At 50.5% G+C, this 13,949-nt stretch overlaps 1 protein-coding gene across 1 annotated transcript; it reads left to right on the top strand.

Annotated features, from left to right (window-relative positions):
* Positions 1–3,958: 3,958 nt before the first annotated feature.
* On the top strand, positions 3,959–11,235 carry LOC136590733 (secreted frizzled-related protein 2-like). Its single transcript, XM_066588393.1, has 4 exons — positions 3,959–4,096; positions 8,026–8,543; positions 8,648–8,725; positions 9,995–11,235. The coding sequence occupies exons 2-4, from the start codon at positions 8,051–8,053 to the stop codon at positions 10,297–10,299; spliced, it is 876 nt and encodes a 291-aa protein (XP_066444490.1). The 5' UTR covers positions 3,959–4,096; positions 8,026–8,050; the 3' UTR covers positions 10,300–11,235.
* Positions 11,236–13,949: the final 2,714 nt, after the last annotated feature.

Genomic DNA, 13,949 nt, shown 5'->3' with positions numbered 1-13,949 from the left:
CCTTTGCTGTGGGGCGGCACACTGCCCCCTGCTGATATGATGGTCTAGGGGGGTCATCGCATACAACAGTCGGTCCCCCCTAGTGGTGGTACGAGGGACAATGACAGCTCAGCAATATGTTCAGGACATCCTGCAGCCACATGTGTTCCTCTCATGGCGGCTTCCAGCAGGATAATGCTCGGCCGCACACACAAGGGGGTCCCAGGAGCCCCCACAACATTGTCACACTTCCATGGCCACCCGGTCGCCAGATTTATCACCAGTAGAACATGTATGGGACCATCTGGGACACCAACTTCAACAGCCGACGAGTTTGTATGATCCAGGGACTCAATTATAGTAAATGTGGAGCGATATGCCGCAGGATACCATACAGAACCGGTATGCCTCCATGCCCAGTATCACATCTTGTATCCAAGCTAGAGGTGGTACCACAGAGTACTAGAGCCTCCATGCCCCCAGTATCACATCTTGTATCCAAGCTAGAGGCGGTACAACAGGGTACTAGAGCCTGCATGCCCACCCGTATCTCATCTTGTATCCAAGCTAGAGGCGGTACAACAGGGTACTAGAGCCTCCATGCCTGCCCGTATCACATCTTGTATCCAAGCTAGAGGCAGTACAACAGGGTACTAGAGCCTCCATGCCCCCCGTATCACATCTTGTATCCAAGCTAGAGGCGGTGCAACAGGGTACTAGAGCCTCCATGCCTGCCTGTATCACATCTTGTATCCAAGCTAGAGGTGGTACAACAGGGTACTAGAGCCTCCATGCCCCCCTGTATCACATCTTGTATCCAAGCTAGAGGTGGTACCACAGGGTACTAGAGCCTCCATGCCCACCCGTATCACCTCTTGTATCCAAGCAGAGATTATATATATATATACATACACACACACACACTCCTTCTGGGGGGGAACGTTTTGAACTCCGTGTATTAAGTGACTCCTCAGTGCTGCTCAGAGTTGTAGTTCTGCAGTGAGCTCTGCAAGTATTGGTGGGGGGTGGTCTGCCTCTGGCAGCCCTATACTGTGACCCCCACCCCGGAGCAGCTTCTTGCCGGTGTGGAGCACAGACCCCCCTCTGTCCTGTGCGGCCTCACAGCAGCTGCAGACAAATGTTGCTTATTGTACCCCTCCGAATCTGCCCCCCACCCTCCTAGCTCCAAGTCCTTTTAGGGGGGTCACATAATTCTGATGTCGCACAGAGTAATGCTGTACAGCACACATCTCACGGGGTCTGAGGGGTTAAACTGTGGGGACCATTTGTAAGGCTCAATGGGAGAAGCGGACAAGTCCTCTCCAGGACAGTTTGGCTTCCCGCCGTGTAAGTAACATAGCATGTTAGGCTGAAGGGAGACCCCGTCCATCCAGTTCAGCCTGTCGCTGCAAGGAAGGACCCCCCTTCCTTGTTCATCCAGAGGAAGGCAAAGAAAACCTAATGAGGCTCCGTAATGGCAGTCAGAATAATCCCTGGATCAAGGTTCCTTCCTGACTCCAAGACCCGGATCACCAACCCGCTGGTCACCTAATGTCTATATCCTGTAATATCATAGAAAGACATCTAGTCCCTTCTAAACTCCTCTATGGATCCTGCCATCACCACGTCCTCAGGCAGAGAGTTCCACAGTCTCACTGCTCTTACAGTAAAGAACCCCCTTCTGTGTTGGTGATGAAACCTGCTTTCTTCGAGACGTAGCGGATGTCCTCTTGTTACCGTCGCAGTCCTGGGTATAAACAGATCATGGCAGAGATCCTTGTATCGTCCCCTCATGTATTTATACATAGTTATTTGGTCGCCCCTTAGTCATCTGTTTTCCGGGGTGAATAATCCCAGTTTTGGTGCCTCTCTGGGGATTCCAGTCCCGTCATTCCATGTATTAGTTTAGTGGCCCTTCTTTGAACCCCCTCCAGTACTGTGACATCTTTCCTGAGCACCGGTGACCAGAACTGTACGCAGTATTCCATGTGAGGCCTGACTAGTGCCTTATATAGTGGGAGGATAATGTTCTCATCCCTCGCCCCTATACCTCTTTTACTGCACCCCAAGACTTTATTAGCTTTTGCTGTCCGCCAATGCCGCCCGCTGCTGACAGGTGTTAGCCTGCACTCCCGTCCAGGAGCCACCACATCATGACTGCTGGAGTCACCCTAGCAGGAGCGTCCATAGTGAGACTGCCGAAGCAGCTTTCAGGAGCTGGCCACGCAGGAGCGGCCGCTCCTGGAGTGCCAGAGCCACTTCCAGCAGCTTGTTTCATTGCCAGCAGGGGGAGTGCTGGAGAAAACAGGAGCAGGAGCTCAAGAGGGCATGTCTCTGGCAGCCAATCAGTAGCTGTGGGGGTTCCCTTTTACTCAGGGCAGCCAAACCCATGTCTCCACCCATTTTTCTGGTGGAGACATATTACACTAATGCCGTCCACTAGTACCCCCGGGTCTTTTTCCATATCCATTTTCCCTAGTGGTACCCCATTAAGTGTATATTGGTGACATCTGTTTCTCTTGCCCATGTGCAGAACCTTACATTTATCAACATTGAACTTCCTTTGCCATTTTTCTACCCAAGATCCCGGCTTATCCAGGTCCGTTTGTAGCCGCACATTGTCCTCCGTTGCATTAATGATCTTGTATAGTTTTGTGTCATCTGCAAATATTGATATTTTGCTGTGCAGCCCCTCTATCAGGTCGTTGATTAATCTATTGAACGGAATGGGGCCTAATACTGAACCCCGTGGCCCCCACTAGCAACGGGGGGCCAATGAGACTATGAACCATTTATTACCCCCCTCTGCTTTCTATCTCTGAGCCAGTTCTTTACTAGTCCTGATGAAGGTCCATATAGTAGGGAGACAATGACTAACCCACCGGACACCAGGGAGATGACTTACCCACTGGACACCAGGGTGGTCTTTAACGCCTACCAGACATCAGGAAAATAATTATTGTCTCTCTGTTGGCCTGTGGCTTTAATATTAACTAATGGACACCAGGAAGACCAGTGATTAACCCACTGGACACCAGGGGGGCTTTGATAACCCCTTCCAGACACCAGTGTAACAATGGTTAACCTCTCCAGATGTCAGGGAGAGAATAAACCCTTTGGATACTAAGGAGGTCTTGATTAGCAGCAAGGGGACACCAGCTGATCACCCCTCTCTTCTTGCTCCTTCTCTCCTCCATGCTTTATACAGCAACTTTGGAAGTCATTTCACGAAGAGATAATTACGCTATAGAAAGGACTAGTGACTAAATCACCATGGTGAAAAAGACCAGAAGACAGTCTGGGGAGGAGCCTCAATAAGTGGGAGGAGCCTGAAGTGCACCCTAAAGGGGCTACCTCCTTACTTAAGATTGCTTCACAGCCCCTATGTTGTTCCTGGTTACTGCTAATCAGGACATGTGACTGCTGCAGCCAATCACTGACCACTGCAGGCACCTTCTATAGCCAGTGATTGGCTGCAGCAGTCACATGTCCTAATTAGTAGCAACCAGGAAGGACATGGGGGCTATGAAGCAATCTTAAGTAGTGGAAAGGCCCCTTTAAGTGGATTCACGAGTGGCATGAATCCGTCACCAACAAATCTGCTTCTTCTTTGTGGATTTTGGTGCTGATCTGCTGCGGTTTCTGCAGTGCACACGTGTAGTAAGCACTCTGCTCATTGGTTGTATCTGTTCCTGGTAAAGCTGGGTGACTGCCTGCACTGCGCACTCTGCTTTCCTGCAGCACGGATCCGCTGGCTCTGTACGTCACACAGAGTCCTCTCCCCAATCGCTGGTCAGAAAGGTGAAGAACTTCCATAAAGTCTTAGCCGCCGGCTCGTTTCTGCAGTTTTATTTCGCCACGCCTGAGAATTCTCTGACACTAATCCGAGGTTATGTGAGCCGCCTGCGGGCAAAACAGCAAACCAACCGCAGCAATTACCAGCTCCCCCATCACAGCTGGCGAGGCAAGCTCCAACACATCTGTGTGCTGCCCCACCTGGGGGAGAAGCGTCACACGGGGAGGTGACGTCCCCTCTGTGTCCTGGCTTGTAGTGCAGTCTAGCAGGGAGCGCTGCCACATAACTCGCTGGCTCCAGAGGATCGCCAACCATCTGCGGGTAAGACGCTTGGGGTTTGTTACAGTGGCTTATGGCGGTGGTCTCCAGCTGGTGGCTCTATGGCTGTTGCAACACTACAACCCTCAGCATGCCCTGTCGCCGCAGTCTGCTGGTTATGGGATTGCTGTGCACTAGCAGTGTTTTCCAGCTGCTATCCGGTCATGCTGGGAGTTGTAGTCTTGCAACAGCTGCAGAGCTGCAAGCTGGGGCCCCCTGGTTTACTACAGTGCTGCGTATTAGAAATAAAGCGTAATTGTTCTACACGGTTTTCTATCCTTTTGCGTTTCACTGACCGCAAGCTGAATCTTGGATGGGAACATTCTTGTTTATATCCCAAGGCTGAAAGCTTTTGTTACAATGTATCCAGTCCGGCAAACTGATACATTGTAACAAGACAGCAGAGGCATTCCTGCAGCTGCTTAGGATTGCCTTGGCTGGATACTTTGTAACAAACCCTCAGCTGTTACAGCTACTTGGACAGGACTGGTTTCTGTCTGTTTACAAACAAGAATGTTCCTAGTCAGTGAGAACAAGGGGAGAATTGAAACACAAAGGGGGCTGTTTAATAAGCGGCTGCGCCAGGTTTCTGGTTGGGGGAAAAGTAACAGATTTCTGCATATAACTATTCCATGTGTGTGTTGTTTTTTTTTTGTTTTTTTTTTCTTCTAGTCTTAACTTAAAGGGGTTGTCTCACGCCGAAACGTTTTTTGTTTTTTTTTAATCAATAGGCCCCCCCCCCCCCCCCCGGTTCGGCGCGAGACAAACCAAAGGGATGGGTTATAAAAAAAAAAAAGTTTATTACTTACCCAAATCCCTGCGCTGCGGCGACTTCTTTCTTCCTTTACCAAGATGGCCGCCGGGATCTTCACCCACGATGCACCGCGGGTCTTCTCCCATGGTGCACCATGGGCTCTGTGCGGTCCATTGCCGACTCCAGCCTCCTGATTGGCTGGAATCGGCATACGTGATGGGGCGGAGCTACGAGGACCAGCTCTCCGGCACGAGCGGCCCCATTCACCAGGGAGAAGACCGGACTGCGCAAGCGCGTCTAAAAACGCCAGAAGACAGCGAATTTAGACGGATCCATGGCGACGGGAATGCTAGCAACGGAGCAGGTAAGTGAATAACTTCTGTATGGCTCATAATTAATGCACGATGTACATTACAAAGTGCATTAATATGGCCATACAGAAGTGTATAGACCCACTTGATTTCACGAGACAACCCCTTTAACACTTTTGTATCCTATTTGGCGGAACTTGCCAGCTGGAAGTGGGTGCCAGTGGGCCGTTGGGCTTATTTTAATTTATGGTTACCTGCGTTACAATCTGATCGCACTCAAATCATCCAAGTACAATCCGACTTGTTAAACGCAGCCGTTGACTCCCGTTGGTGTTGGTGCGGGGTTTTGTTTGTCTTTTTGGTTATACATCATGTGTTGGACTCGAGGCCCATGGGCCAAATCCGACCCGCCACATAATGTAGCCAACAACAACGTCCGGACGCAGAAGGACTGGTTCTCCACTTTCCCCGGACGATACAGGCAGAGGGTGCCATCTTGGATTCTTATCCCTGGCGCACCAGCTACCCTCCAAGGTAATAAGCTCAGTGCTAAAGAGATGGAAGGGGGGATAACCCCATCATAGAGCAGAGCGCCACCGCCATGTTGTGGAGTACGTCCATTTGGGGCTCATTCATACGGATTAATCAGTTTCAGTTGGTGAAATACGCAGCGCTTTCACGCACCCAGACTGTATATTCACTGCGTATTTAACCCTTTGGGGTTTTTTTGCACGGCTATTCAATGCATTTTCTGTGTGCAAACCTGAGGCCCTGTTAGGGAATTCAATGTTCCGTCAATATGCTGTGAGGCTCCAAATCAGAGGTGGTTATGGCGGCCGCCGTGAGAAAGCAATGAAACACAGAGATCAGGCCTGTGTCTAGAAGCAATCTGTGTTTATTCTGTACATTGTCATTTCTTATACAAAAAAAAATAGGAGTATCAGTAGGCGTATCAGTGCAAAGGCTAGTGTTACAAAGTTCAATCTGTTATACTGAGGTCAAAGTACTAAGGTGGTGAATAATTGCGTTTTCTCAATAAACATGGCTTCTTTTGTTGGAATGTAGACTGACTGTCTAGTACCTTGATTCTTTATCACAATCTACATTTTAATCACATGCCCTAGACAGCAGTTAATGATCGAAGCATTCCATTATCCTTTGATCATTGTAACGAGATTAACAAGATCTTGGAGACATGATGGACATTTAAGATTACACCTCTACTTAATGTAATTAAGTACTAACCTAAATGTACAAGCATTTATCAGAGCTTTTCATAGGACACAGAATAGGGTGTACAATTTAGGCCTAAAGCCTCCGGAAACGTGTATCAAAGATACATACATATATAAATTAATATGTTCATAACCCTCACAGGCCCCATAGACTTCTCCTGCCCTCATGCGTATTTACGTGATCTGATTGACTTTAAGGGCAGTTTTAGTTCATAATACGGACCAAAATAGAACCTGTTGTGATATTACAAACCCGTCTGAATACCCCAATGCTAATCTAAAGCGGTCCGTAATACGGGGTGTAAACGAGCTGCTATAAACTAGCCTTTTAAAGGCAACCATAATGCTGATGTGAGAATGAGTCCGACACCCGACATCCGCGGATAGTAACAGAATGACATGATGGTTGTTGTCTCCGGTACCCAGTAAAACTTTTCTCGGCTAACGCAGCGCTCCCTTCGCGATCGTCTGCACGCGGGGTGATATTTCAGACGACTACACATAAGGAACAGTAGACTATACCAAGACAGATGTTTGTGTGTATGTTCCTTTAAGAAGCCATTCTAGGACTTGTCTGGTAGACCAATTAACTGCAGGGTCTCCGGAAGAGTCTTCTGAGCAGATGGGTTCACAGTGAGCTAATTCTATTGGTTCTTACTGGAAACCATCAGCAAGCTTGTGGTCAGACCTTAGCCCTTCTATATACAGGCTGTTTTCACTCCATCACATGACTGTTCAGGGCTTGGTGTAAACATGACAATGCAAAACCTTGGAGCAGCAGGGGGTGCTGGGAGGGGGGGGGGGGGGGTCATGGACAGGAGGAGTCATGAGGTGTGGGGGGGGGGGATGCCATAAGTAGGAGCAGGGGGACATGAGGGGGGACGGTGTCATGAGTAGGAGCACGGAGTGGTGTGTGTGTGGGGGGGGGGGGGTCATGAGGAGCAGCAAGGGATGATTGGGGGGGGTCATGAGTAAGAGCAGGGGAACATGAGGGGGGGGGTCATGAGTAGAAGCGGGGGGGGGGGGGGGTGATGGAGGGGCATATATCTATATTACTTCCCAAATCCACACCATTCACAACCTGATTGGTTGTTTGGATTTACTCACTCCCAGTGATTGGTTGTTTAGGTTGGCTCGTGTAGAAGTGAGTAGTAAAAGGCTAATATGCGATGGTGGATGTCATGAGAAGGAGTAGGGGTTGATGATTAGGGAGGGTCATCAGGAGGAAGAGCAGGGGGTGATTGGGGGGATGTCAGGAGGAGGAGCAGGGGTGTGGGGGGGTGGAGCAGGGCGTGATGGGGCGGGGGGGGCGTCAGGAGGAGGATCAGGGGACAATGGGGTGTTGGGGACATAATATATAGACACTAATCAGAAAGTTCTGTGTAATAAATGTATGGAACACTAATGGTGGCCATTGCAGCACCCACTGAGGTTGTCACTCAGCTTTCCATGCACCCTGAATGGCATACGAATCCTGCTATGATACATAGGATAATGGGAGGTAATTCTATTTTGCATGTGTGTCAGTCTTCACTGTAGTAATGGCATTCTGTTCATGAAGCAGGGGCTCAGGATGAGCAGAACTCTGGAAGTGCAGCAGGACTTTAATGTTTGCTGTTTTCTGTCCCCCAGGCTATAGAATCGCTGCACCTTGACCATGAGGGTCCTTCTGTCGGTCGGGGTCTGGTTGGGTGTTGTCGGCCTTCTGCACCCGGTCTCTGGATTTCCTTTTATCCTCACCCAGTTGAGTATCCGTAAAAGCAGTTGCAAGCCCATCCCAAGCAGCATGACACTGTGCCATGGGGTAGGCTACAGCGAGATGCGCCTGCCCAACCTGCTGGGACATGACACCATGAAAGAGGTTCTACAGCAGGCTGGCTCCTGGGTGCCCCTTCTCACCAAGCAGTGCCATGGCGACACCAAGAAGTTCTTGTGCTCTCTTTTTGCCCCGGTGTGTCTGAGTGACCTGGAGGAGGCTATACACCCCTGCCGATCTCTGTGTGAGGAGGTCCGGGACAGCTGCACCCCCGTCATGGCCGCCTTTGGGTTTCCTTGGCCGGAGATGTTTAACTGCTCCCAGTTTCCGGAAGGGAATGAGCTGTGTGTGCCCCCTGCTGGGCTGGAGGACAAGTCCCCAGTGGTGAAGGAAGGTAAGTGGGTGGATGATACCTGTCCATATATGACCCCTCCCACTTACAAGCGTATTACGCAGTTATATCGCCCATAGTTATGATGTCCGTCCGTCTGTTTTCAGAGCTCCCGTGCGCCGCCTGCCACAGCGCCACCGACAACGAAAAAGACTTTCTGCAGGATTTCTGTTCTCGTGACTTTGGTGAGTCATAGGTGTCGCTATAAGATGACAAATTTTGTTATTTACAAATAAAGTTTGTTGAAAACTATTTAAAGGGGACCTCTGAGCAGGGCTGGTCCAGCCCCATTGCAGAACCTGTGAAATATTTTGGACTGTTGAAGGCTGTTGCACCCAATAATCCCAATGTAAGGTGTCGGATATTAGGCTAGAGAGGTGAGCTCCACCCCTGAACTTCAGGCACCACCCACTTCCTGGGAGGGAGCACAGAGGGGAGGAGCTTAAGTGGCCAGCTAATTTCAAGTTGCCTAACATGGGGGTATTCCAATACATGTGCATGTTTGTTTCGCACACAAGCTATTACAACCCCCACCCCAAACCAAACTAATCCAACCTGTACATGTGAACACTGTTTGGTCACGGCTATTTTCCCCAAACCTTCACCCCACCCCCATCCTGTGCACACGAATGCTTGGTTGGTGGTAAGAAATTGAGAATGTGGTATCTAGTGACTGTAGTCCAATGTGTGTGCGGGCCGTAAAGTCACTGATGACCGAGGAAAAACAAATATCCCTGAACTAATAAGTCAATAAAAATATTAGAATACTCCAGATATGTATTTATATTATTGTAATCATTAATAGAACAGTTCATGACATAAGTACAGCGCCAGAACCAACATGGTGACATAAGTACAGCGCCAGAACCAACGCGGTGACATAAGTACAGCGCCAGAACCAACGCGGTGACATAAGTACAGCGCCAGAACCAACACGGTGACATAAGCACAGCGCCAGAACCAACGCGGTGACATAAGCACAGCGCCAGAGCCAACGCGGTGACATAAGCACAGCGCCAGAGCCAACGCGGTGACATAAGCACAGCGCCAGAGCCAACGCGGTGACACAAGTACAGCACCAGAACCAACACGGTGACACAAGTACAGCACCAGAACCAACACGGTGACACAAGTACAGCACCAGAACCAACGCGGTGACACAAGTAAAGCACCAGAACTTCTCTAGGACACAGCTTGTCTCTTCAGAAGTTGCCACACAGATCTTTTTGGCTCTTTTTGCTTTTTCATATCCCTAGATTAAGATAAACTTTTAATAGCACCACACATGCTTCCCCTAAATACTGTATACTAGTGCAACTAATTGTGCCCCCTGCATAATGAATAAGAAGCCACCCTGCCCCCATAATGACCAATGACCCCCCCCCCCCCCCCCCCATCATTCCTGCATCTTCTCGTTTCCTGCCTCATAACCGCTATGTTCTTCTCGTTCTTAGCTATGAAGGTAAATATCCGCTCGGTGTCCTCCGTGGATGGAGATGTCATGATGATCCCAGAGGCGAGGAGCAGGACTGTATATAAGGCCAAAGGATGGACTGAAGAGGAGCTGAAGAAGACCGTCCTGTGGCTGACCGGTGGCGATAACTGCATCTGCCAGGACCTGCAAGAACCGGGGGCCACCGTGCTGGTCATGGGGCATCGGGCAGACGACCGACTCGTTATCTCCTGGGTGAGGAAATGGCAGAAGAGCGAAAAGGAAATGAAGAAATTTTCCAGAACTGTGAGGAAGCTGCAGTGTTAGAGGCGTCGGAGGAGGCCCATCGTCTGTAACGTCCAGTCCCATCATCCTCCAGTGCAGAGCATGGGCTACGACCTAGGCTCTGCCACAGCGATACGATGCCATCCTTGTGAAGTGGCATCGCCCTGATGAGATCTTGTACCCTGTTAGAAACTCTATCTCCTCCCCACACTGGGAGTGACTGTTGTGGGAGGAGCCTGTTGTGGGAGGAGCCTGTTTATAACCCTGGAGACATAACAGACAAAAAGAAAATGCAAAAACATTTTTCTTCCATTCCGCATGATGCTGCCTCTGGTGGCCATAATGAACTTTTTTTGCCTATGTTTCCTGCACCAATCAGACGTTGCCGCTTTGGGCCGATCCCTCAGGCCGTGCATCCAGAGGAATCATATCTGCTCAGGATTTGATATATTTAGACAAAGCTAAAGAACGAAGGGCGCAAAAGTCATTTCTGGACTCTCGGGACGCTCTGACTGCTCTTAGTTTCATTATTCTTGGAGGTCGACTTGTAAATTTTATTTTATATTTTTATGCATTAAAGGAAATAAGGACCAAAGTGAAGAGTTCTGGAAATGTTACCTTTAATTATAGCAAATGCCTTTTGTGGTCTGGCACCGCCCACTACAGAAGGAGGAGCCTCTTCACATGGAATGACCCTATTGGGGAATTTCCTCATTTTGAAAGACCTGGCACGTCCTACACTACGCGGACAGCACATTTATGTAATTGTGTAATACTTAGTTTCTCCTGTGGGGGTGCTGTGATGCATTAAAGGGGTCGTTTTCTAAAAGGGACTGTCTCATCAGATGCGACTCCTTTCGGAATGTGATATGGAAATAAGAGGCTCGGTGCTCCAACAAGAGACCCAGTGGAATCCTGGACTTGGCAGTAATCTTTTCTTTTAATTTCGTAACAAAACATTAAATTCTGTAAAACGCGTTTCGTCGCGACTTTATCAACTACACTAAACCATACAATACATTAGACAATTTATATGCAAAAAGCGGGACTTACATGCCTGCACGCCAATAACCGTCCTGCCACGATGTCCCGAGCAGTCCAGAGACCACTTCCGGGTGTCGGGATAGGGCGGGTGACGGGGAACGCAATGCTGGACTGCATGATTCGCCACTTCCGGGTATCGTGACTGAGCGATTTCACCTTGTTACCAGAGGGGGGCGCATTATTGGGATGTGAGAAGCTGAGGGTCGTATCCATGAATTGTCCCCCCACCGGGCTGTTCTGACCAGACTGTTAGGAGGTGTTGGGACTAGTGGATGTGTGAGGGCACACAAGGTGACCGGGCTCAGGACCCCCCTACAGACCACCAGTAGAGAGGAGCATCTGACCAGACTGTTAGGAGGTGTTGGGACCAGTGGTTGGGGGCACACAAGGTGACCGGGCTCAGGACCCCTCATTAGACCACCAGTAGGAAGGAGCGTCTGACTAGACTGTTTGAAGGTGTTGGGACCAGTGATTGGGGGCACACAAGGTGACTGGGCTCAGGACGCCCCCTACAGATCACCAGTAAAGAGAAGCGTCTGACCAGACTGTTAGGAGGTGTTGGGACCAGTGGATGGGGGCACACAAGGTGACCGGGCTCAGGACGCCCCCTACAGACCACCAGTAGAGAGGAGTGTCTCCTCATCCGACAAGCACCAGAAGCTCGAACTGTTTCATTGTCCACCAGCCAGAGACAGGGGGCGCCATCATTAAACCCCTGTGTCTGTCTGAACCATTTCCAAGCACTTGGCTAAAGGACATTTGGTCTCCCGGCCCCCATTACATGTACGGCCTCTGACCCCCGCCGTCGCCCCCCATTACATGTACGGCCTCTGCCCCCGCCGTCGCCCCCCATTACATGTACGGCCTCTGACCCCCGCCGTCGCCCCCATTACATGTACGGCCTCTGACCCCCCACTGTCGCCGCCCATTACATGTACGGCCTCTGACCCCCCCCCCCACCGTCGCCCCCATTACATGTACGGCCTCTGACCCCCCCCCCACCGTCGCCCCCATTACATGTACGGCCTCTGACCCCCCCCCCCCCACCGTCGCCCCCATTACATGTACGGCCTCTGACCCCCCCCCCCCCCCCCACCGTCGCCCCCATTACATGTACGGCCTCTGACCCCCCCCCCCCCCCCCCACCGTCGCCCCCATTACATGTATGGCCTCTGACCCCCGCCGGCGCCCCCATTACATGTATGGCCTCTGACACCCACCATCACCTCCGTTTGCAGTGATGTCGTGAACGATGAAACTGGACGCTACGGAGGGGATCCGAGTGTCTTCAGCCATGAATCCAGGTTTAGTTTTTGGCGCTGACGACGGCCGTGTTCAAATGCCGGAAAGGAACAGATTTGAGCAGCAACTGCCTTTGCGGAATGTGTAATTTGGAGCCTTGGGGTCGGGTTGCCATCCTGAGCTTTCTATAGTAGACTACCTCACACCAGCGGTGACATACATTGGGGGAATGCTGTTCGCTCTACATTTTGCATAGACGGCCATGTTCATCTCTGGAGACCTCGGGGGTGAGCGCCACAATCCTGCCTTTGCTATGGAGCGGCACACTGCCCCCTGCTGGTGTGATGGTCTGGGGGTCATCGCATACGACAGTCGGTCCCCCTAGTAGTGGTACGATGACAGCTCAGCGATATGTTCAGGACATCCTGCAGCTACATGTGTTCCTCTCCAGCAGGATAATGCTCGGCCGCACACACAAGGGGGTCCCAGGAGCCCCCACAACATTGTCACACTCTGTGGCCACCCGGTTGCCAGATTTATCACCAATAGAACATGTATGGGACCATCTGGGACACCAACTTCCACAGCCGCCGAGTTTACAAGATCTAGAGGCTCAGTTACAACAAAGGTGGAGCGATACGCTGCAGGATACCATACAGAACCGGTATGCCTCCATGCCTGACTGTATCACATCTTGTATCCAAGCTAGAGGCGGTACAACAGGGTACTAGAGCCTCCATGCCTGCCTGTATCACATCTTGTATCCAAGCTAGAGGTGATACAACAGGGTACTAGAGCCTCCATGCCCACCCATATCACATCTTGTATCCAAGCTAGAGGCGGTACAACAGGGTACCAGAGCCTCCATGCCCACCGGTATCACATCTTGTATCCAAGCTAGAGGCGCTACAACAGGGTACTAGAGCCTCCATGCCCACCCATATCACATCTTGTATCCAAGCTAGAGGCGGTACAACAGGGTACCAGAGCCTCCATGCCCACCTGTATCACATCTTGTATCCAAGCTAGAGATCTATCTATATATATATACACACACAACTACTTTTGCATAGAGAGAACAAGAAGCAACCGTCATCTGTTGTCAGGTAAATTCCTGCTGTGCACAGGCAGTCTAAGGGTTAACACAACAAATTGGTAATGTTGTGTTGTACAGTCCTGGATACAATGTATCTTTGTCCTCCCCTTTGGGGTTGTGTTCTCTGCTGGAGGTCCCCACATGGGCTGCGCAGCTGCGGGGGGCTTATTAATTCCATTACTCGGTCATTATTGGCTGCGACAGCTGCGGCGCTTCCCCTCCCCCACTTAGATTTGGGATATTAATGCGGAGCAGATGTTTTGCTGAACAGCCGCCACGTGTGATGTCACCGCTGCTCGCCACAGACAAC

This window comes from Eleutherodactylus coqui, chromosome 1 (genome assembly GCF_035609145.1).
Source record: "Eleutherodactylus coqui strain aEleCoq1 chromosome 1, aEleCoq1.hap1, whole genome shotgun sequence".
Taxonomy (NCBI): Eukaryota; Metazoa; Chordata; class Amphibia; order Anura; family Eleutherodactylidae; genus Eleutherodactylus; species Eleutherodactylus coqui.
Note: the sequence above shows the minus strand (reverse complement) of the source record. Positions and strands in the feature narration are given on the sequence as shown.